The sequence below is a fragment of the Prunus mume genome, linkage group LG5 (assembly GCF_029339155.1).
Source record: "Prunus mume cultivar Tortuosa linkage group LG5, ASM2933915v1, whole genome shotgun sequence".
NCBI lineage: Eukaryota > Viridiplantae > Streptophyta > Magnoliopsida > Rosales > Rosaceae > Prunus > Prunus mume.
Window position 1 is genome coordinate 7,365,537 of NC_142702.1, and position 22,150 is coordinate 7,387,686.

General features: G+C 38.2%; 1 protein-coding gene and 2 pseudogenes across 10 annotated transcripts; 1 reads left to right on the top strand and 2 right to left on the bottom strand.

Annotated features, from left to right (window-relative positions):
- Positions 1-1,547: 1,547 nt before the first annotated feature.
- On the bottom strand, positions 1,548-2,146 carry LOC148916773 (uncharacterized; annotated as a pseudogene).
- A 3,261-nt stretch (positions 2,147-5,407) lies between these two features.
- On the bottom strand, positions 5,408-8,082 carry LOC148916774 (uncharacterized; annotated as a pseudogene).
- Positions 8,083-9,014: 932 nt separating this feature from the next.
- On the top strand, positions 9,015-16,593 carry LOC103330760 (uncharacterized). Of its 10 annotated transcripts, none has more exons than XR_016127163.1 (6): positions 9,015-9,141; positions 10,425-10,838; positions 11,143-12,263; positions 13,509-13,578; positions 14,948-16,025; positions 16,279-16,593. XR_016127163.1 is itself a non-coding variant. In XM_089052848.1 (6 exons), the coding sequence occupies exons 3-6, from the start codon at positions 10,496-10,498 to the stop codon at positions 14,956-14,958; spliced, it is 1,545 nt and encodes a 514-aa protein (XP_088908974.1). In that variant the 5' UTR covers positions 9,086-9,141; positions 9,672-10,098; positions 10,425-10,495; the 3' UTR covers positions 14,959-16,251. The 10 variants fall into 10 exon arrangements, 4 of the variants coding, with proteins under 4 accessions (XP_088908972.1, XP_008231593.2, XP_088908974.1 ...); XR_016127167.1 differs by lacking the exon at positions 16,279-16,593 and having other exon boundaries at positions 13,509-13,644; positions 14,948-15,501; positions 15,777-16,251; XR_016127164.1 differs by lacking the exon at positions 16,279-16,593 and having other exon boundaries at positions 14,948-15,631; positions 15,777-16,251.
- The last annotated feature ends 5,557 nt before the right edge of the window (positions 16,594-22,150 follow it).

A 22,150-nucleotide genomic window follows, 5' to 3' on the forward strand; every position in this document is an offset into this window, starting at 1 on the left:
GCAACCGTGTATGACTCCTATGTTGAATATACCAAACCTTCGAAGCTGGTTACACTTCGCAACCTGTTAGCGATACGCTTGCACGCGTGCTCTACAATATGAAGTTTTATGAAGAATCAGAGGTTGAAGAGGTGAAGCAAAAGGGGCTGCAGATGTCGAGCTTTACGCCATTCTCAGTTTGCATCATTGGAGGTGTGCCACAACAACGAGATGGGTAAGAATTGTGAATGTAGTTCATTTTAGTTAATTTTTTCAAATTTTTATATAAATGCAGTTGTCATTTTCCAACTTATTGGCCTCACAGTACGTCTTGCGGAATCATGACCGTTCAATTCATCGAGCATCTCAGTGCTGGGCTTTGGTGCATAAAATTGACCCGTCGAAGATCAAATATTACCGACTGAAGCTTGCAATAGAGGGTTTAAGGGGGGAGGCATATTTATGAGGTCAATTTCTTAATGTTTGTCAATTGACCTCAGTGACGACTTATGACTGGTTAATTCACTTTGCTCATTATTTATGTTAGGAACTCCTTTGTATGAAGATGTAGACGTGGAAGCTTTGCTGGCCCTACTTTCGCTTGTAATCCTACCTTTTTGCCATAGCTAGTTGGTTTTGTTAGTATTGCGAGGTGTAATATTGTACAATCTAGAAGCAGTGGCTAATTGCCTTACATGGCACACACACTGTTTCGATTTTGAAGGTTAACTATTTTGGACACCTCCATATGTAAATATTGTTGCTGTTTATGGATGCTTTTGTAGTTGCTCTTTATGGATGCTGTTATAGTTGGTGTTAATGGATGCTTTTATAGTTGCTGGTTTTGGATGCTTTTTTTAGTTCCTGTGTATGGATGCTTAAGAATGGTTCATTCTCTGACTTGATCGTAATACTTCCGCAGTTTTCTTACTTTTTACTCTGCGTTGCTAGTGGAACTCGCAAAACATGGAAATTGTGTGTTATTTGTGTATGCGTTTTAAATTGTTGTTATGCATTTTGTCCACTAGGGTTTTTATGAGTTAGTTTATTTATTTAGGAGCTTATGTCTTGTTGCTGAAAAAATGTATGGATTTGTGTTTATTCCTGTTTTGCTTGCTCATTCATTATGAGCTACTGAGAACCAACCTGTATTCAGCTTGCATTGGCATAAGAAAACATGAGGGGTATTTGCTTTCAAGTGTGTGATGTGGCATATGATCACAATATACTTCTCATATGGTGGCAATATACATGCAATATGTATGCAATACCAATACAATATAAAGCAATATACATACAAAATGTATACAATACGAAGGCAATATTAAGCAATATACATACAATATGTATACAATACCAAGGCAATATTAAGCAATATACACGCAATATAACAGCAATATGAAGTCAATCTACATAGAATACACACACATCAAAAAGTACGACTACATTTGACAGATGCAAACCAAATCGCCTCCGAACCTTAACAATCCTATTCCGCGAAGGAAAAACGAAGGCACCAAAACATCCATGTACTCGGGTGAGATGAACTGCAGCAGCACTTACCCTTACTACAGGTCCATGAAAAGATCAATGTCTTTGTGCTTTCTCCTCGCTGCATGCACGAGGCTATGATGAGCCATTCCCTCAAAGACCCATATTCAAGACTGCCGACACTGTGTACATCAATTTCACTCCAATTGTAGTCTGGTGAAATGACCGACGCATAATCTCGAAACATTTCGAAGCCGTTGTTGAAACATTCAACCATTTCATGGTTAAATTCTTCAGATTTGGTGAATTTTTCGACGGCATTTTTCTTTATCTCTTCCAATTTCAACTTCAACGACTCTAACTCTTTGCTCCGACTGTTTGCTTTTAAAGTTTGCTTCACTTCTCGAGCATATGCTTTGTTCAGCTTGTTGGCCAAATTTCCCATAACTTGGCCATGAATATCACATTTAGTCTCCCACCAATCTGTTGCCTTAGACAAATATTGGAGGTCGTGCTTGACGGCTGAGATTTTGTCAAGCGGATCATCGCTCTCAGCCTCACTTCCAGATGAAGTGGGATCATGATTGGGAGTCGGAGGTGGAGATGGGAATGGCACATGCCATGGCTGGTCCCCCGGGTAACTGCCATGCTCGTTTGGAGGGCGTACATCCGACATCTTGAACTATTGATGGGGACAATTCACACCTGGCGACTGAATGTTTGCATTTGAGTACGACTCATTACCTTTCTGAGGTTGAAGAAGTTGGCTAAGTTGCAATTATTGATAGGAAGGTTGAGTTATATGTAGGAATTGATATGAAGTACATTCGGTATGTAGGTGGTGCATTCAATTGATGGGATTGCAAAGTAGACCATTAACTCGTTGGGTGTAATTCACAGCAGTAGAGCATTACATTAACAACAATAAAATGGGCTGAGAAACGGAAAAAACCTAACCTTCATGGGAAATTGGAAATTGTGGATTTGAACCCAAACTAGGACCATGTAACTAAGCATTTATTGCGAATTTCAGAACAGTAAAGTGGAACATAGCAAAATAGCAAATTACCAAAAGTGCAAACTTGGAAAATGAGAAATAAGGAAACTTGGAAAATTGGAAATAGAACAAAAGGAAAATTGGAAATACGAAAATACGAAAATACAAAAAAATGGAAGCTTGGAAATTTGTAAAAGTGGAAATAGGAAAAAAGGAAAATTCTAAACAGGAAACTAGGAAATAGGATAAAAGGACACTTCAAAAATTGGGTCATTGGAAACTAAAGACCCTTGGAAAATTGGAAAATTGGAAATTGAACAAAAGGAAACTTGGAAAATAGGAAAAAGGCAAAAAAGGAAACTCTGAAAACATGAAAATTCGAAAAATCGATATAGGAAATAGGAAAAAAGGACACTTGGAAAATAGGCAAATTCGCAAATTGGAAAATTGAAAATTGGATAATTGGACTATTGGACTATTGGATAACTGGATAATTGGAAATTAGGAAATAAGGCAACTTTGAAAATAGCAAAATTGGAAATCGAACAAAAGGAAAGTTAGCAAATTGGAAAATTGGAAATAGGAAAAAAAGGAAACTTAGCAAATAGGGCAATTGGAAAAAAGCAAATTGGATCATTGGACAAAAACAGAAAATTGGATAAATGGAAATAGGAAACAGGGACACGTGGAAAATAGGTAAATTGGAAACGAATTGAAATTGTGGAAATGGGAAATAAAACAATTACCATATTGGACAATTGTATTTACTTTCTCAATTAGGCAAAGTAGGCAACTTATTTTAATTACATAATGGGAAAATAGGAACATTGAAAAGATTGGAAAACTGGAAATAGTATAAAAGGAAACTTGGGAAATTGCAAAATACGAAAATGGGAAATAGGAAAAATAGGCACAAATAATGAAAAATTGGATGACACATGGAAAATAGGAAAATATGAAAAATGGAAACATGGAAACGAATTGAGATTGCTGAAATGAGAAATAAGACAATAACCATATTGGTCAATTTGAATGAGTTGGTCAATTAGCCAAATAGGCAAATCCCTTATTTGAATTACATAATGGGAAAATTACCAAGTTCGGAACATCCAAAATAGAAATATATTAGAAAAAGTCATACAGTGAACTGGGTAATAACTCCCGCCCAATACTATCCCGCCTAAGACTCCCGCCAATCCCTCCCGCCAATTACTCCCCCTCATTCCTCCCGCCAATAACTCTCTCAGTTACTCCAGGTCATTAAAGGCTGCCTATATTAATCAACCTAGCTGTTTGAAATGAACACTTCCATCACATTAACTGCAGCCATTACCTTCCCCACGGATTTCCCTCCCATCGCATTTAGACCCCTTTATTTCCAATTAAGTCGTACACCAGCCTACAATAAATATCGAAGACCATGGACCATAACCTCACACCAAACCAAACGATTTCAATTACTGAAGGAGGGAAGAGTGAAACAGAAGGCAAGTCACCCAATTCACTCACTGCAGACTTGGTCCATGGCATGCAGCAATGTCGAGGCAATACAATGTTTTGGAAAAATCTCCATGCAGACATAGTTTCAAAAATTGTGGAGGGCCAAGCTAGATGGGGTGTCATAAAAAACCGCACAATTCGCTCTCGTTATCATGCCCGCATGCATCTCCTACATATAAAGGCAATTAAAGGAAAAATTGAAATTGCCCCTGCCACTGCAATTATGGTATTCAAGGAATCAGAAGAAATGGCCAAGTTGAAGCAACAAGACGTGGAAAGCGGATTCGAACTATTTCGTAAGTTTGCAAAAATAGTGGATCCGGCAGAAACTGGGACAACATGACTGTGGCCGGGGTCATGAATTTCATGGGTCGTGGTCGCCGCAGTTGAAGAGTATGCAACTTCAAATTTGTCAATAGCAGGGAAATGGAACTATGAGGTCGCCTCTTTTTGTATTATGTAACGATGGGGTGGCCTGTTGTTGTATTATGTTTTTTTTTTTGGTCGAATGTTGTTGTATTATGTAAGTTTGGAAATAGTATTTTATGGAATGATGATGCCTCTTTTTGTTTTTGTGCGTATACAGTTTATCGGTGTCCAGTTGAGTGGCGATATAGCAGCAATAACTATACAATAAACATGCGTATAATGGCAATATTATGTCAATAAGAGTGCAATAGAGTAGTGATAGGGTTACAATATGATCATATTACAGTACGTAGTCATCAGAATGTTTTTTAAATTATTTGGTCCAAAAAAATACAAAAATACAAAAAATAAAAGTAATTACAACCTGGAAAAAGGATGAATTATACATCCCTTAAAAGCCCGGCGACGAACTCCTCCATGACCTCCACTCCTCCACACCTCACACGACATCACAATATTCATCAAATTCAGCCGCCATTCGAGCCGTGAGGCCGCATCTTGTATGCCCAACTTTTTCGGTCATGCCCAAAAAACCTTGGCCGCAACTGAGTTTCAGCCTTTCAACAAAACCGATTTTAGAGAGTCCTATTCTCCTCGTGCCAATCCAATATCCCGTGCCCGGATTAGGTGGGTTTCCACCACCCCCAAACAATTACAGACCTTCAAAATGAACTCTATATATATAATGCATGCCTTGTAGCACCATCACATCCCCTAAATTACAGAAACATGACACCCCAAAACCTCATGCTCCTTCCTCTTTCAACCCCTAAATTATCCATTGGACATGAGCAATGTATTGGGGTTAACATTCGTAATGCTCCTTCAACAACGATATGTAGTCAAACACATAGGACATTTCACCTTGTATTTGGCCCACATGTGGCCTATGCATCGGCCGAATTTGTAATCACAACAGAAGGTATAGTCGGAGTATCACGGTAACTGTGTCATAAAGGAATTCAAACAACTTGAATGTTTTGGATCCATTTGGAATTACATTCCAGGCCCTTTAATTTCGCACTCAAATTTTAATAGCAATATGGAAGCAATACCAGTGCAATATATGTACAATAGAATGGCAATCTGGACGCAATACAGCATGCTGTAGCAAAACCCACATTATGCAAATGTAAAAGAATTCCCATTGAACATAACACGAAACCCACCACAAATAAAAGTAAAGTTGACATGACCTACCAAAGCAACAGAAATCATATTGTCTAAGATACATTGCGCACTGGAATAGTGTTTTTACAGGTGCTTTTATTGTGGCCTGCGGAACCACACCTTGAGCACTTTCTTCTAATGGTGCCCTCTCCTTGCGAGGGAATTCTTATCTTCTTTCGTCTGCCTGGCATGACCCTTGCAATGGGAGGCAGCACAACTCGACTTCGAACATCTTCAGGAATATCCCACATTCCGTGAGGTGTATCGGGTAGATGCTATCCGAATAAGCATCCATCCAGTTTTTCGAGTGTAATACCGAAGCCTTTGAGTATACATTTACTTTCAAGAAGCGGCAAACTGCAACTACATGCTTGCAAGGAAGCTGCTCAAGCTGAAACTTTCTACAACTGCAAGTGTTGTTCGTCAAATCTACGAGGCCATCCATATGACCGTCCAAAACATGAAACTGTGCATTATTCACTTTAACCACATTCATCCTTGCAGCATCCTCCAACCTGTTCCTCAACTTCTTCTCTCCAAAATTGGGGCACAATGTTGTTGTGCACTTCAAAGCCAACTCACGACGTTCGGTGAACCATTTGACAAGGAGATTCATAATTTCCCCTATCAAATGAACCACTGGCAGCGTCCTTGCAAACCTAAGGACTGAGTTGATTGACTCCGCAATATTTGTTGTCATTACATTGTAGCGGCGTCCATCCATGTGAGCTCTAGACCACTTATGTAACCCTGCCTCTTCAAGATATTGAGCAACATGTTCCTTTCGCTTGATCTTGCGAAAATGACAATCAAATTCAGCAATGGAATAAGATTTCGCAGCCTGCTCAAAGTGCATAAGTATTGGATCACGCTTTTTCAACTTGCAAGTGCGTTTCATGTTCCCCTTCATATGATAAAAGCATATGCCATGTTGCGCAGTTGGAAAAACTTTGTTCCACACATTCTGTATGCTAACATTTCGATCAGAAATAATAACAAGATTGGGACACTCACCAATGGCTTCATGAAGTTTAGTGAAAAACCAATGCCATGATGCATCCGTCTCCAAATCCCCGATCCCAAAAGCAAGAGGATATATATTTCGATTACCATCGAATGCATTTGCTACAAACATAACACCCTTGTACTTGGATTTTAAATGAGTGGCATCCACAGCTATCACTGGGCGCATGGAAGAACAAAACCCTCTAATACATGCGCCAACCGCCATAAATAAATACACAAAGTGATTGTTCTCATCAGTTTGGATGTGTGTTTTTGTGCCGGGATTCATACGCTCCAATTCATAGCAATAAGCTGGAAGAATATAATATGCCTCCTCCGCTGATCCTCTAATGGACAATAGAGCTAACTCCCTTGCTTTCCAAGCTTTCGAATAATGGATTCTCAAACCAAAGTTGTGTTTCACATCTCTCATAATGTCACTTGGTGTGTATATTGTCCGAGAATCCTTCAACTTCCTTTTACATGAAGTGGCTACAAGTGCTGCGGTTGCTTGACGATGGTTGTCACTTATGAACCTCAAATCACATTCATGGACAGTTGTACACCTCACAATCATGAAGCTGTATTCTCCAAATCTCGATGCTCGGACCCGCCATGGGCATGGACGTTGACAACAAACCACAAGCAACCTCTTTGTGCAGGAGAATTGCACCTTAAATTCGAAATGGCCTCTTATTGCCGTCAACTGTAACTCCGTCAACAATGCTTTCTTACTAGAGAAAATTTGCCCCACTGTAATTTTCGGATTCCAATCACTTCGCGAACACCCGCTATCCAAATATGCTTCCCCATCATTTACACCGCTTCATTGTACCGGTTCTGTTCACCTATTTGATTCCAATAATGTTCACGAATGGGTTCAGATTCTCCTCCTAAACGCATTATTGGCAGTTGGGCAGATGTGTTCAAGCAGCCCAAAATAGGAGGGGCAGAGTACACTGACACTTCATTTCTTTCAGTACCATTATCACCACCATGCATGTCCTCCACCTCGCTAAAATCAATCATATCCATAAAATCTGTCCCTACTTCACCTCCCACATCATTGCCATTTGTATTATTCCAACTTACTTCATTGCTTTCAACAATGGCAACTGAAGAACGACCCATCCGACTACTATTTGTCGTGATATGCATACTATCAACTACATCATTTCTGAGTCCTTTATCTTCTATACTCACGAGTAAGGGAGCTAGTTTTGAAGGTGTTACCTCAGAATTGTACTTCATAAAAAAATTGACATCATCATCATCCTCAATCTTTATGTGCTTCCACTCATTCGAGGCCACCAAAACTGAGAATTTTAAGCAAACCTTGTCTTCCTGCTTGTTTGTATTACCAATCTGATGCACACGGTCCAACAGTTCAGCAAAAATTTGATGGTCCGTGGAACTATTAAGCCTTTTGAGTCACCCCCTTCGTATTTGCACATCTTCTTCGAGGTGACCCATTTTCCATTGTAGCACACGAGAATAACAATTGTCTCCATGTCCGACCATGACAAAACAACAGTTCATTAACACAATATAACCACAATATAACAGCAATATAACAGCAATATAACCACAATAACCATACAATATAACAGCAATATAACTACAATAACCATACAATATAACAGCAATATAACAGCAATATAACAGAATATAACCACAATAACTATACAATATAACAGAATATAACTACAATAACCATACAATATAACAAATATAACAGCAATATAACAAAGAATAGAACAATACGACAGGTAAAATAAGAGGAACACTGGTGTAACACATCGAATCACACTATACAGATCTACTACATCAAATGGAAAATCCCAACTTTCAAGATTCACATATCCACACCAATCTAAGTGCAATTGGTACAAACCCAGATGAATGAGCATGGATATTCAACAAAACCTAACCCAAAGCAATTAAAGCCAAAACCAATTTCACACAGACCCAAACAATCAAAATGTAACCCATTTCACATAATCCCACTGATATTAAAAGAAAATAACCATCAACCCTACCTTTTCGAGGTCGGCAATCCACTCTTGCTTCACTTGCAACCAAATATTCAAGACATACCTAAAGGGAGGGGTTCGATTCCAAACAGAGAGCAAGACCGAATATGGGGAGAAAGAGACATAACGAAGCTAGAGAGAGAAGAGCTGCGGTATGAGAAAGAGAGCAAAGACAAAGACAGAGAGTTGTGCTACAGAGAGAGAGAGCCAAGAGAGAGAGAGCTGCGATAGACCTATAGCAAAGAGAAACAGAGCTGTGCCACAGAGAGAGAGAGAGAGAGAGAGAGAGAGACAGAGCTGAGAGAGACCAAAAGTTATGAACTTGCAATAAGTGGCCAATAATGTTATATTTATAGGTGATAGTTTTACAAAAATTGGGAATGGGTGGTATTTTTAGTTAATATTAACAAAGGGGTGGTAGTGAGGGTCATTTCCCATTTTTCTTTAATTTTTGTCTTTTCGTTGAGAAACAAAGCTTTCTGTTTCTGAGCAAAACCTCCACACTCCCTCCTCTTCCAGTTAAAATGATAGCCTAGGGTAAGCCACCCTAGTTCACTCCCTTCATCTCATTGAATTTGTTGTTGTTATTTTTCTGTAGTTTATGGCAACACCCGTTTCATGTTGCAAGAATTTATTTCAAATATTGGTTGGGTTTTATCTTGATAAATTTCGAAGTTCTCAACTTCTTATCTCTACTGGTTTTTTTCTGTGTTAATTTTGGTTTGGTACCTAACATCATTCCTATTTCTACTTCTAATTCTTGGGTGGATACTGTGAATTTTTTTTCCTGATTTTTTTTTGGGTTTTATATGCTTGCAGCAATGAATCTCAAATTTTTAAGGGTTATTTCTACTCGTAATTTTTAGGTTTATGCTTTGTCTTTCTTCATGTTTGGTTAATCTTTCAAATTCTTTGGCATATTTGAGTATATATAAGCACAATAAACCCTTTCTATGGGAGGGTTTATGCTGTGCTTTTTACCTCTTTATCTCTGGTTATGTTGGGATGAAGTAATAGTTTGTCTGGAGGGTAATACGAATGTCTCTGTGTTGTTCTGCCTCTTGTAGAATCTCTGCATATTTAGTTAAACCACTGCCGAAGAATCCGTGTCGTTGGTAGACTCGGACACTGACGATTCTTCTTCAGTCCCAGAACCCATTCAGAAAGAACTCCCAATTCCTTCCGCATGTCAGTTTCAATCAACTCCTTAGATATCGGGCTAGCTGATCCCCACTCCTCCTCAGAGCATCTGAGTATGGCTTCTCGAATCCCTGCTTTTGGTTTTCTCGCGCGCTCTTTGACATCGTTCTCCACCTTAGCCCCAAATTTTGACGGAGTACAACGTTTAAAGCCCCTGCCTGAATTATTGCCTGGCCAAAATTTCTTAGGAAATTTGGAGTCAGAACCCGGTTCGAGATTTTTCATCTGACAAACCCAGTTGTTCTCTTCTCTCAGCCTCCTATCCAGTTTAAGTCGCCACCAGGTGCAACGAAGGTGATACTGTCACTGAGTCAGCCATACTTTATGATTCCCCATGTTCTTCAAGACCCTTTACCAAACTATTTGTTATCCTTGTTTTAGATCAATCAAGAGTGATAATTTTTTCTGCGGGGAAAATCTATATCCTCTTAGTTGTGTTTACAAGTGTAAGTAATTCCGGTGACGTATGTTGCTGGGATTCCTATATTCTCGTTTTAATAGAGGTTTGACTGTTATATGTTGTAGTTTAAGTTCATTGCGTGATAATCATTTCATTTTCTGTTCTTGAACTTCCCCTGCTCGAGGTGATGCATATTGATAATGCTGTTGGTTTTATGCAGGACTTTGTTCTGGAATCATTTATTTGGGATAAGGTGCTTGAGCTGAGCACCTTGATAACCTTGGATATATAATGCTTCATTTGTTTCTATCAGAGCCCATCTGGAAAGACAATGGAGATGACAATTCTGCCAAGATGAGAGTATCTCTCTTGAGTAATTTGGAATCTGTTATTTGGTCGGTCATGGCATCTGGAGGTCGATCAGAGGCTCGTCTGTGGCTTTGTAACACGATATCTGGCATAAGTTCCATCAGTCGTCACCATCAGTGCGAGTTACTTACGAACTTGCTGAGATCTAAGCCGCTGAAGAAGGGCTTCGCAGCTCAGCTCCTAGAAATGATATTTGAGAATAGGCCACATAAGGCAGGGTCCATTATTGCCAAGAGAAGTTACATACTTAAGAAATTCTTTGAAGGCAAGTCAATTTTACATTTCATACATTTAGTTCATGTTTGAGTTCATTTTCCTCTTTTTCATTAACTTTGGTTTCTTGTGTGTATTATTTTTACTATTGAATGTCATCATTTTCCGTGTACTTTCTGTATCTCCAATAATATTGATATTTATTCCTGTATAATATTTAGTATGGATAAAGACTGCTCTGTTTATACCTGTTGGAAGATTGATAAATATGTCGATGTAGGATGGTGGGCAGGCCAACCTCCAATGATGTGGATGTTTTAGGAATAAAGCTAATGACATCATTGTTGAAAATGCAGGAAATCCAACACGAATATCTCAATGGTTTTCTAGAACTGGCGGTGGATTGGGCCATGGACCTGGTGCTAAGGCATTGTCGCAATTTTCTTTTGTTAATCGAGATATTTGTTGGGAGGAGCTTGAGTGGAAGGGAAAACATGGGCAATCACCAGCAGTAGTTGCAACAAAGCCCCATTACTTTCTTGATTTGGATGTCCAGGCAACTGTGGAGAATTTCCTTGAAAATGTCCCTGAATTTTGGTTGTCCAATGAGCTTTCTGAGTCACTTAAAGATGGTGAAATTTTGTTCGTTGATAGAAAATTTTTTGTCGAATTTTTTGTTGATTTGATGTATAAAGAGGATTCAAGAGATGTATGGGAAGTTACAAGTGAGTATCTGAAGGAGGAATGTTTTTCTTCGTTGTGCAAACGCCTTCTTATTACTCTTGATGAGTGGGACTTATGTGATTTTCTTAACATGCTTCATAAGAATCTCAACCCTAGAATGGAGCTCAAGGATCCTATGGACTCAAGTCATTTGTTTGAGGTTATACTTTCTAAGTGCGGTGATTTTAGATGCTTTGATCAGATATTACTGTTAAATGCAGTTTTTAATCATGGCCGCCAGCTTTTACGACTTCTACGAGATGAAGAGGCCCACGAGGAAAAAGAAAAACTTGAAGACATTGTTTCGAAGATTTACGGAATCCCAAACAATGACAGTAGCTTGGCCTCAATAATCAAAGATTGCTTTAAAATGAAGAATATAGAAGCATTTAAATTGCTGGGGCTTCAGTCATGGGTTATCTATTACAGTTTAGCAGAAAAATGCCAGACTCCCGAGTCTTGGGAATTATTATTTATGCATAATGAAATAAGTTTCCGAAAATCAGATAGATATTTATTTCTAGATAATCATGGAGTATTGGAAGGTGGTGTTTCTGATTTGGATAGTAGAGCATCCAAAACAGTTAAGCACAGGAAAAAACATAGTAGAAGGAAAAGAAAAAGGGACATCAATCATGATGACAGCGACGATGAGTTGCTGGATTTGGGAACGACAAAAAATAGGCTGGATTTGCAATCTAATGTTGGAAGTTGGTTGCTCTCAATTGATGAGTATTCTGCATCATGGAACAGTGTAAGTTTCTTACAGACTCTACTTATGTGCTCTATAAATCATCTTGACCTCATTACATTTTACTGCAATTTCCTTTTACCCCTGCACTTGCTTGAACTCTTCTACTATGGATGCTACTATTTCTTTTAATGTTGTCATACCCAAATAGAATCTTTTGGTAAGCTCTTTTCTGTAGTAAACATGCGTAGTGTAGAACCAAGCTTACAGTAGGCCATGATCTGTATAATTGTACTTGAAAACATGTCAAGGAAATAAATTCATTGAACTGCAAGGTGTGTTTAGGAGGATCTGGAACTTAATATCAATTGCTTAGTCAACTGGTTTAATTTCCGTCATTCATGATTTCATATTGTAGATCAGTGACTTTGTCTTTTCACCGATGGTTGAGATCAAACCTTTGCATAATTTGATATAAGCTGAGTGGGTAAAGTGTTGCACTAATATGGTACTTGTTATTTTAGTTTATTTTATATTTTTATTTTGTCCGTTACAAAATTCACCCCTGAACTGTGATCCAAATTTGTATTCAGTATCCAATCTTCGAAATCATCCAATATCAAACCCCTCGATAATCGTTTAATTATCAAGCCTCTGCCACTTTGACTGTCTAGTCCAATGTTATGCCCATACATGGCAGTGTGGCACCCACGCTCTAGATGATGTGCAGATCTGAGCTATAGAAACTTTCAGGTTTTTGGTAAAACCTTCCTGCCCAAACATTGCATGCTTGGCCCGTGTGACCTTTGATAAGGCCCATTGCCAAGAGAGAGTAAATTAGAGCGGCCACTACTAGTGTACAACATTTGGGCGGAAAAGTTTTTGTGGAAACCTGAAAATGCCTTAGCTCGTATCTCAGATGATGTCCACGTCATCTAGAACTTCGGTCCCACACTAGCAGAATGCACACAAGGTTTGACCTGACAGTCAAATTGACAGTAGTTTGACCTTCAAAAAGTTTCCGAAGTTTGGGTTTGACATTGAAAGATTTTGAAAATTGGGTACTAAATGGAAATTTGCCTCATAATTCCGTGGTTTATTTTATAATTGATCCATCTTTATTATCCATGGGCAATGGTTGTAATCAGTTTAGCTTTGATTTTCCTATTTTCTTTTCTGTTTCTTGTTTTGAATTAATTGAGCAGTCCTTTAAACTTGATCTCGTTTGAACTTAAAAATTGGGACGTCCTTGGAGTTAGAAGATGAAGGATGTTTTCTCGCTATCCTAATATTTTTTCTGTTTTGTAGGAGGATTTACCCGAATATCTTTCCAAGTATTGCTTATCTACATGGATGAAGTGGGTGTTTGCACAATGGGGTCAGTAAGCTTCATTGGGCACATAGAATTGTTCATTTTACTCTCTATGCCTGGAAAGCTATCAATGTAAGGATTTGAGATTCAATTCAATATCTTTCTGTTTGGGTTGTTTTCCCACATCCTTTCATTTCTTTGAAAAAGCGCTCCCAAATTTTTTTTCCTGTTTTGGAGTAAATTAAAATAAACTTGTGTTTAAGTGGGTGGGAAACATTATCTTCCGTGTCAGTAAATAAAAAAGACATGGTTTGGATGCTTGGATGGCATATTTCAACCATATTTTCAACCCACAGACCAGACAGCAAGAAGCACACCCTTCTTCCTTTGTTTCATTAAATGTGTCGAAAGAATAGCCTTCTCTCTCTCTCTTTCTCTCTCTCTCTCTCTCTCTCTCCCAAGAAAAGTTTGATGTAATAATCTTATGGTTGGGGATTTGAGGGCAGTGTTAAGAAAACGAAGATACCATGAAGAGCAAGAGAAAAGTTGTGATTTTTTTCCTTTTAGAGTAAATGCCAATATGCTATGGAGCTAATGAGCTAGCGGGGCAGTACCAGTTTGAGGATTGGAGTTTTGCTTTGGTTGTGTTTTTAGGATTTGTTTCTTGCATTGGTGATTTGGGATTCAGTACTGAGTGTGTTGAATTTGGTGTAGAGATTGAATTCTACGGAAGAGGTGGGTGGTGTTTGGATTTCTTTATTCCCGAAGTAATATAGTGTCAAAACGTTTGATTAGATCATCACAAACTTTCTTTTCATGGTGGTAAACATTTCTGGATTCAGTATGTTTGCACTCCAACCAACAGTTGAGATAGGGGACCCTCAGTATTTTTACATATGGTACATCCAAATACTTCTTTTGTCATCAGCATGCTCTATAGGGTTATTGATTTATAATGTTAGTAACAGGAGGTTTTCCTGCATAATTCATGTAGAAGAGTATTTAATAGATGTTAGTAACAAAAGGTTCTCTTTGACACTAATTCATAGTTTAACGTTGACATTGTTCAAGTTAAAGTTCAGGGACTAAATTGAGATTCTAGTAATTGAGGGTTGTTGTTGCAATTTAGTCCTTTTTTTCCCTTTAATTTTATGAGACTTAACAATTTCTCTCTCCTTTGTAGATTTGTGCCTTTTCGTCTTCCATTCTTCTTCTTTTGGCAAAATGTATCTCATATTCCTACTTTTTAATTTTTTATTATATAATCTAGGGAATGGGTTATATGGCATTCACTGTGAAGCTAATTTAAATTTAAAAAAATATGTTTGCAATAATTGCCCCTTATGCATGGTGCTTGATGGCTTTGCATTAAGAGGCTTTATATTTGTTTCTTATTGTGTATATTGTTACCTTTCTCTGACATGTATAATTTCAGGTGATAAATGAACATTGAAATATTCTGTTCTACAGTCCCTTGATGCATATAAGAATGAATTTAGCACTGATCCTAAGTATATAAAATCATTCTATTTGGTGCGGCCATCACCAATACTATGATGCTCATTTTTGTGCACGATTCTTATTGAAAGTGCTATCCCGAGCAAGCATAATATCCTCTTGAATTCTTAACGGCGTAACAACCTCCGGCCAATGCCGTCTTGTCTTCAAGTCGTAGTTAACAGTCCTTAGTTAACGGTACCCGAGTCAATGGCCAACGTCATCATCTCAATGTGGTTTCCACAAGGTTATGCGCATTTAACAAGAAATACTGGTACTGGAGTAAAAGATGCGAATCTTACGTCAGGACCATCTTTAGAAATGAAGTATTCGTGGTTTATCGTCTTCATGGTTTTATCGAAACTCTGGATTTTTTTTTCACTCATGAGAATTTTTCGCATGACATATTTGGATTATCAGTGTATGCGCTTTGAGCTACTGCCTTCGCAATTCTGGCTGAAGTCGTACTATCCGAAGATATTTGCTTGTCAGGTTGGTCTTTATGCTTCTTAAAGACAGTAGCCTGGTGTGAGTGCAAGTTGTGTTTCGCAGAAGAAATATATATATTCTGCCTTCGCAATTCTGGCTGAAGTCGTACTATCCGAAGATATTTGCTTGTCAGGTTGGTCTTTATGCTTCTTAAAGACGGTAGCCTAAAGACGGTAGCCTGGTGTGAGTGCAAGTTGTGTTTCGCAGAAGAAATATATATATATATATTTTGAAAAGGTGTTTCGTAGAAGAAATATTGTAATATGTTTCCATATCAGATTGAAGACAAGAATCCAATCCATATGGCGACAAACTTGAAAGAAGTTTCTACGGGCTTGTGGCAAGAAGTTATTCTTTCTGAGATTGAAGCAATACTGTCGACCTCTTAATTTACAGCACGGCTAGTTCCCATTCTTCTAAGAGAAGAAAGGATCCCATTCTTCTAAGAGAAGAAAGGAGAAAGTTGGTAAGCATCGTTCTTCGGATGGCAGCAAGGATGCAAAATTTAAGTCAACCTGTTATGAGAGGTTCGATGACTTTCTTTTCAAGTATTCATGATATTGGTGACAGGCTTTGTTTGAAGTTTGCATGCTTGTATTATCTAAAGAGCAGTGTTTCCAAGTTCTCTTTTCTTATTTTAGTATATCATAGACTTGTCCTTGTGCAGATCGGGAGGACAACCTGCCCTCTTTTTTCCCCCCAGAAAGTATAACTTTTTCTTAAATTAAAAAATTATTATTATTATTTCAATCACTTATAAACTTCTTTTAAATGCATTAGATGGAGATGGGCTCATATCTTGAAGAAACCGTTTTGTCAAATTTAAAAACGAGTGTATGATACAGTTTGCCCACAATATGATGTACAAGCCTTCATCCGCCAGTTGCAGTAGCCTCTTATACATATCCCCCGGTGGTTAGTGCGTGGGATATGTGAACAAAAGACGTGTATAATGTAAACACAAGATCTGATATATTTTACTGTTGTAAGCATGTAACATGCGTAGTATTGATGTGTATTCAGAGTACTCCTATTTCCGGATATTTGTCCTTTGGATAGAAATGTTAATGATACATGTTGGGTTTGTTCCGGTAACTGAACCGAAATGAAGGAATCGATGAACCTACCGACATGCATTGGTATGGCTGGGGTTGTAAAGTGAAACCATATGCCAACCCATGTTGCATCGACATGGAGGCACGGAGAAAAGGCAAATCTCAAAAAAAACTAGGACACGGGGTGTGGACATGGTAATTGAAAATAAAAATTTATAATAATACTTATTTATATTTTAAAAAGAACAAAATATTGATGTTCATACTCCAATTTTACAATACTATATACAAAACTTGGACTTTGTGTCTGAGTGTCCAAGTGTCCAACACTTGGACTTAGTGAAGTATCCGTGCAACATAGATGCCAACAATGGGTAGGAGAGCCGACCATACTAGAAACCTTAGGTCCATCTAAAACCCATAATAGCCGCACAACTCTTCCATATTAGCCGCACAAGTGACATTGCTACCATCAGGGGCGGATTTGTATTAAGGCCTGAGATGGCCCTGGCCCCTCCAATTTATTTAACCCTTTTGAATGTATATATTGGATGTGGTAACAAACTCAAAGAAAAATTGCTATACTTAAGCCTAGGCCCCCTCACCACAAATCAATACTTGTCAAAATTGTATTTTAATATGAATATAATAGTAAAATCATACTACATTTATGAAAGAAAACCACTCATTTCAATTTAGTGCTTTTGTACACAATAGTTTACTCAATATGCCCAAAAAAAATATACAACTAAACTTTTTGTGTTTAACATTTTGGCCCCCTCAAATATAAAATCCTAGCTCCGCCCCTGGCTACCATCACCATGCCAACAATAGTGCCACCATGTACCTCCCAATATCAACCTTAAAATCTAAAAAAGTAAAAGATGTTAGAAGTGGAGAAGACAAGTCATGTGACATGATTTCGCTCAAGATGTGAGAAATGGGTTGGAGAGGGAGACAGAGAAGAAGAGGTCGATTTTGGTAACCAACAATATTGAGTATCTAGAACCACAACCGATGTGGATATCAATCGGTTCATCACAACAACCAAAATCGATCGTTGAGAAGAGAGGAGTGGTTCGGTTTTCTGACGGGTTCTTGCTAGAGAATAAGTTCATTGAATGATATCAAATGAGAAATCTTGTATGAACGTTTTAATTGCATGTCATACAAGATTTCACTATTGCAATAGCGCTAGGTTAATCCTTAAACCTAAGGCACCATCGTTGCCTTATCGAATTGCTTTGTTATTCCAACTAAATGGGTTATCCAAAGACATTCTCTTTAGCTTAGACAACCATGACATGTTGCTAGACATCACTTACAGTTTGTCGAAGTTTTTAGAACATTTTGTAACTCGGTCCTCATCATATTGAGAATTTAAAAGGATTTTTAATTAACAATCGATAAGAAAGAGTTCAAGTATCACCCATTACCTCCTAATTAGAACCCAATAGGCACACCAAAAAGCTTGTAATTTAGGTAGTTATAGAAAATGACTAAATCAACAGTTAGATCAATTAGTTAGATTAATTTATTATAGATAAAATTAATTAAAAAGTTAATTAATTATATTAATTCATAGAAAATGAAATGGCCCTTAAAATTCTGATTTGCGAATGGAGGCCCAATGGGCTTAGAGAAATTGGGTCTCTAAAATAGTCAATGGGGTCAACTTGGACCAAGTGGCCCAAGTGACTTAATACCCACCCAAAAACCGGTCATGCTAGAGAAAGAGAGAGAAAAGGCTTCTAAAGCAAGATTAAGATGGTCCTACACTTACGCATAACACATCCAAACAAACAAAGCAGGGAATCTACCGTCATACACTTGTGTGAAACACATACACACAAGAATCGAGGGGAATTTGCTAGTTATATACTTGTGGGAAACACCTTCCTACAAGCAAAGTAGGGATCTGGTGGTCATACACTTGTGTGAAACACATGCACACAAACAGAGCAAGTATGTTGGTCATATACTTGTGTGAGACACATCACACATTCTCTAACCATATTGTAACCACTGCTAAGGAAGGTTACTCATAATTTGGGTTAAAAGTTACTAGATTAAAATGAGTATACAGGTGTAATCATATAATCCAAATCAAGCCATTATATTTATAATTAAGGCTTTAGTGAATTCATGGTAGTATCTTAGTGTGTAAATGACGAAAATGCCCCCATATCAACCTGGGGTTCCAACCGACAAGTTCATCCCCTAACTTTCATAATTGAGTCATAAACATTAACAACAACAAAACACAATGGTAGAGGGTGTTTCACCAAAAGTTCCTATTAGAGATCACATGGGCCCTACATCAAAACAACAACTCCTGAAACCGACTCGGGTTTCTCAACATTAGATTTCCAATTTGTAAGTTCCAATATGCCAAAAACAATCTTAGAAGCTGTTTCCCTCTTTTCGGCCGGGGTGGCCGACGGAAGGAACTTTTGGTCCTTCTTCTTTTGGATGCGGGCGTGCCACTACCAAGCCCCGAAATTGGGCTTGAATGGAATGCGAATAGATGGATGTGTTGCGCTTCTAACTTCTGACCAAACGATTGATCGACCAAGCAAGGAACCTCTTCTTGGCCTAGATTCTTTCACTTTCTCGGGCTTAAGAATGGTTAGGTTTCGTACGGATGTTTTTGTGATTTTTATGTTTAAGTAAAAATAATGCAATTAAACTAAATATGCGTATAAACGTAAAGACAAGAATTGAAATGCGATAAAATAAATCAAAGCGATAGATAAAGCAAGAATGAAATAAAAGCGATAAGAACGATAAGAACGAAAAGGAAATAAACTTGAAATTAAATTTAATCGAAGTGCGATAACAATTAAATGTAAAGGTATCGAAATAAACTTGAATTGAAATGACAAGAAATATAAACCGAACAAGAATTTAAATGACAGGGAAAATATAAACTTACACTAGAAATATGAAGAACTCACTACATTAGGTGCTTGAAAAATAAAATCCTAGGTCTAGGAAAAGAAAAGTGCGAGACGAAAGATAGGTTTGTTTGTCTGATGTTGTGTGTTTGATGTCTTCATGGAGCAAGGTTTATATAGGGCACTCGTCAGCCCATAGGCTAGCCATTGAATGGCCAAATGTAAACTCTTCTTTAAAATCTTTCCTTTCGAAGCCCTCCTAAATCCGTGGGATTGCATTGATATTCTAACATGCTTGATTCTTCCTTGTTTTGGAACAATCGGAGTTACTATAAAAAATCCTTTGATTTCTTTCCTCGTGAGGCCTCCATCACGTGCACATAATCTTCCGAAAATCTTGGCGTGAATAGATGGCTTAAACTTGGGCATCCGTCTTTCCTTATATTGCCATCCATATAATATAAGATTTCATATTATTCAATATATATACACAAATATATATATATATATATTAATATAAGCATAAGTTGGGCAAATCCTTCTAGCCTGCGTGCATGCCATTCACTCAACTATATATATATATATATATATATATACACTTGCATATATATGTAGTTTCTAAAGCAGCCCATTTAAAACAGCCCCAAAACAGCTTGCCCATATAAACAGTTTGCACAGGACTCTCAATTTCGGCCGCATGTGTGATATCTACTCTCCCTATTATATATATATATATATATATATATAATAAACAAAGACTTTTCAGCCCAATATGCAAAGATATTAAATATCCCAGCTGCATCTTCTCAAAACCAAAAACTCGGCCGCATATTTATCCACCCGAAATAATCCCACTTGTGCATCTCCGCCGCAACTTTACTCAGCCCGAATTATTGCGACGCTAAGCTTCAACATCTCGGTTATGAACTTCTCCAATTCCGCCGAGATTTCCAACCCATTTGAGCTTATCGGCCGCATCTCGCAAGGCCCTTTTTCTCTGCCTTGCCTAGCCACCTTGCTGCCCATTTTTGCATTTGAGAGGCCCGGCTGCCAACTTGTGCCCAGCTAGTTCCATCCGCCACAATCTTGAGAGGCCCGGACTACTACGGCCTCCAAGCTTCAAAGCCCAGGCCAGATTTTGAACTCCTAGCCCGTCTGCACCTTGCAAGCTCCTGTTCCAATAGCTGCCCAGCTATTTCCAAATATGCCTAATGTTCTTTCACTCTAGCCCGACCAATTCTCGTGCCTGGGTGGATTTCTACCACCCCTAAACAGAAGCACATCCTATTAACTCGGCCACGATCTAACCATCAAATCTTCATAGGGGCCCCACCTATGGACCATGGATTCTCGATCCATAAGTTCCTACCCAATCCTAGAAACACCCATACCAACATAGTAAGTGTTGGAGATTATACAATGGTCGGATCTTTGTAGATTGCACGAGCTGACAATGATCAATTAACATAAATTGAGAATCAGAGGTTTGCAATGTTGGACCTTGTGTTCTTGATCGTAACTTTTTTCTTTTGAACTCCGACTTAGGATCCATTTGCGCCTATATGTTGGTGTTATTGAGCTCTAAGCAATGGAAGCAAAAATTAAAACTTTGAGCTTAAAAAACAAAATCTAACCCAAGTATCTTTAGGCCTAAATGGATTGAAGCACTTAGACACCTCTGCAAACTACTAGAGAGAGAGTAGGGAATTCTTTATACCATTGAAGCACTACCTTCAGCAAAGCTCAAGTTTGATCACCCATGAAAGGCCTTCACTAAATGGTTTTCTAAAAGAAAGCCACCCCAAATGTTTGGCCTCTAACTTCATACACACCAAAGAAAGAGGATGGATGAGGAGATGAAGAACCATAAGGAGGTGAAGGTGGAGGTGCTAGTACTGTGGTGGCGGCCATGGTGGAGGGGAAGGAGGAGCATGGTGTTGCCTCCTTAACCTCTCATCATCCAAAAACCCTAAGATGACTCAATCCTATAACTATGTATTTATAGGCAAGGGCATTTTAAGTTGGGTCACCCATGACCCATATGAACACAATGGCCAAATTTCCCTTGTTATTGGGCTTCTTGGGCTTCTCCATTTAAGTTGTCATGCACATCTCATTTTATAAGTCCAATGGTCCTTAAACCTCTCAAACTAAGTTTACAAGTCCCGAGCCCAATACAAATCCCGAGCTGTGATTATTTAATTAATCTCTATTAACTAATTAATCATTGCTCATCATCTCCTAATTAATTTTCCATCTCTTACCTTTATGGATGTGCAATCCGCTAGGTTCTAATTGGGGAGTCAGTGGGTGATTTAAACTCTTCCTTAATCGATTGTGAATTAAAACCCCTTTTTAATTCTCCTCAGGGCTTCCACAAACCATGAGTGACCTCTAGCAACATACCACAGTTACCCAATCCAATATGGAATAAGATGGAGTAACTATTCAATTGGAATTACAATGTAATATGGTCATTCTCTAACTCAATGCTATTGGTCACATTAATATGGCACAGAAAACATGTCAAGCCACTAATATGAACTCCAAGCTTATATGACTCATACAAGTATGGTTGGAATGACCATTCTCAATCATACCTAGTACTTAAGGTAAAGATCCCTTATTGTACAATCACCTGCCTCAATGGATTGATCATGAACCCCAACAATACCATAGACTTATGCCCTAGAGAGAACT

Excerpts from the sequence above, each read along its gene's own strand:
- LOC103330760 (XM_089052846.1), top strand. The coding sequence starts at position 10,496 with ATGCTTCATTTGTTTCTATCAGAGCCCATCTGGAAAGACAATGGAGAT. Across the intron at positions 10,839-11,142 it reads ACTTAAGAAATTCTTTGAAG|GAAATCCAACACGAATATCT; the intron begins GCAAGTCAATTT and ends TTGAAAATGCAG. Across the intron at positions 12,264-13,508 it reads ATTCTGCATCATGGAACAGT|GAGGATTTACCCGAATATCT; the intron begins GTAAGTTTCTTA and ends TCTGTTTTGTAG.